Source organism: Pundamilia nyererei, unplaced genomic scaffold, assembly GCF_000239375.1.
Source record: "Pundamilia nyererei isolate P.nyererei 1_Seehausen unplaced genomic scaffold, PunNye1.0 scaffold00263, whole genome shotgun sequence".
NCBI classification, from domain to species: domain Eukaryota; kingdom Metazoa; phylum Chordata; class Actinopteri; order Cichliformes; family Cichlidae; genus Pundamilia; species Pundamilia nyererei.
The window spans coordinates 737,144-739,841 of NW_005187664.1; the positions used below are offsets into that span (position 1 = coordinate 737,144).

At 43.7% G+C, this 2,698-nt stretch overlaps 1 protein-coding gene across 1 annotated transcript in view; it reads right to left on the reverse strand.

The window, feature by feature from the left end:
* Positions 1-1,215: 1,215 nt before the first annotated feature.
* The window catches only part of LOC102204557 (uncharacterized), a 6,513-nt gene continuing 5,030 nt past the window's right edge, over positions 1,216-2,698 (reverse strand). Inside the window, exon 5 of the mRNA XM_005750145.1 lies at positions 1,216-2,243. Coding sequence (XP_005750202.1) covers positions 2,152-2,243 — 92 coding nt within the window. The 3' untranslated portion in view covers positions 1,216-2,151. The remainder of the gene's footprint in view (positions 2,244-2,698) is intronic.

Consider the following 2,698-nt stretch of genomic DNA (forward strand, 5'->3'; position numbering starts at 1 on the left):
ACTCAGACATGTAGCACACGCAGCACGCACAGTGTTACTCAGTCACAGCTGAACTTCCTGTCTGCAGTATTTGGGTAGGTGACCTTTTGCTTTTAGGCAGGTTAAAAGCTGGAAATGACCCTGAGGATTTCATACCTGCTGCACATGTTTGACATATCCAGATATTCACAGTGAGTCACCATGAAGACTCACAGCTCACTGTGTTTGGAGAAGCAACTTTCCTGCTGCTGTTCCTGAGTGTTACTGTGATAAAGAGGCTCAGCATGCAGCATTACATCATCACTCCAGCAGCTCACCAGTTTACTCAGCGGTGCTCAGTGGTCAGTTTCCACAGGTCACAACTTTAGCAGTTACTGGTTGGTGTTCAGTGACAGCCTGATTCCACACTGCAAACATCAAGGTTTAAGAAAGAAGGAAAAGATTCCTAAGCAGCAGTGTCTCGGGGAATAATGCGCTCTTATATTTGAATCTTTGTCCTGTTACAAACCGAGCGGCTGAGCCATAAAGTCAGACTCTTTCTGATGGCTGTCATTCACTGACACACAGCATGTCAGCGTGCTGCACACAGTAATCGTCTGAAGCTGACTCAGCCTTTATGATCCAGCAGCTTTCACTCTCAGGAAGCTTTTAAGACTTTCTAAGTCTTCCTCGTTTCCTCGTGCCAATCGGAAATCTTCCCCAGATACAAGAAGCCGACAGAGAACAGAGAAAACAGCGTCACATCGACAATCATCATCAGGCACTCCTTCACAGACAAACTTGTAACACGTGCTCAAAGCTGTCAGACAGGTGTTTGACTCTAACTGTTTCTCACTTTATACAGCCGTTAGGATCAGCACATATATCAGGTAAACACCAAAGGAATTTACGTCTGCTTCAGCCAAGCTGTGCCTCTCGACATCACTCAGATTCAGGTAAAACAGGTCAGTGTGCTTATACCTGGACTGTAGTGTATGATAGGAATTCTCGCCACACCCAGTTCACATGCAGTCGTGTAAATGTGCGGACTTAAAAAAGTCATCATCTCTGATTCATGTGTTACAACACACAAGCTGGTTAAAACACTTTTATCCACACTGAGTGACCCACTGACAGAGGCTGTGTCGCACAGAGGGAGCTGTGCTCTGCCCGTCGGTTAAACCCGCTTCAATCTGGACTCAGCAGCTCGTGTGTGGCTCATTATCCAGCTGATAATCTCCTGTATCTGATATGAACTTGGCTCCTAATGACACATTTATCATCTACACTTTATAGTTTATAACCAGAATTTTATCCACCAGCCGTACAAACACATGAAATTCTCAGTAAATCAGCATCATTCAGTCTCACTGTGGTTTTTACAACAACATCAAAGAAAAGGAAAAACTGCCAAAGATCAATCATGTAAAGTCTGTCACACACACTGGAAATGTCTTTTATTGCAATATTATTACAACAGTAAACACCAAACAGCCCGGTCTGTCAGAGCTCTTCAAGTTTCCTCAGAATCAGTTTTGGTTTGTTTGGAAAGACGTCATTCCTGTTTGGTTTAAACCAGGAATATCCAGGAATATCCAGGAATCGTTTGACATCCAGGGCCACTTACAGCCCACGTTGATCTTAAGTGAGCGAGACGAGTGAAGCTAACTACACATTTAATCCCTGAGATATTTTAACATGAAGAAGAAGAAGAAGAAGTGCCATAACAGGAGAACATCTCAGCGTTTCTACAAGATTAATGCGTAAAATTACAGAAATATTGTGGATCTTTGGTGTTAGAGACTGACATCCAGAATCAGTGTAACATGTAGATATTTAGTACCTGATGAAGAAAATGTAAAAGCAGCACTGCATATCAGATAGAGCAGGTCCACTGAGATACATGTGCCAGACTTTAAAAACCTACGACTCTCTCCATGGATGTTACAGGTTCACAGTGCAGCAGCTGCTCTTTGGATCTTTTATAGACAAATGTCTTAAAGAGACAGACAGTAAAGACAGAGGCCATGTTTACTGCTATTTACTGCTATTTACTGCTCGCTGTCAGGTCCGCAGCATTAAACACGACCTTTGTAACGCTGGACGTCTGTGGGAGGTCCGTTACACAGCTGTATCTGCACAGCTGTATCTGCACAGCTGTATCTGCACAGCTGTATCCTACACAGCTGTATCCTACACAGCTGTATCCTGTGTTACATTCTCCTGTCCGGAGGATCTTCCAGGATCTTCTTGATCACACTCTGCGTACCGAACCCGAAACCTTTCTGTGAACAAAAGAAAACACAAAATACGACTGATGACAGTGGATCGCGTGTTAAAGACGTCACAGCATCTCTCTGAAAGAAGAAGAGCAGCTCTGCAGACGCATCAACACTGAACATCTCACTGAGGTTTAGTCGAGCTCTTTCTACAGATCCAGACTGAAAACTACGGACACAAGAGATGCTGACTGTGACTCCTAATGTCTCTCAGTGTGGTGGACACTTCATTAAGTTCATATATCAGCTGCAGCTGATGCCTGCAGGCTGCTGACCACAGCGTGTGATGGTATTTGTTGTAATATCTGGATAAAAGCTAGAAATGATCAAACCTTCAAAGGATTTTGAAATCTGACTTCCTGGTTTTGCTTTCAGTGACACAGACTGAGAATCTGTCAGCTCATCGTGTCTCATAGTGAGAAAGTTCATTCATCACAGGTGAAGGTAACCCCACAGGAAAC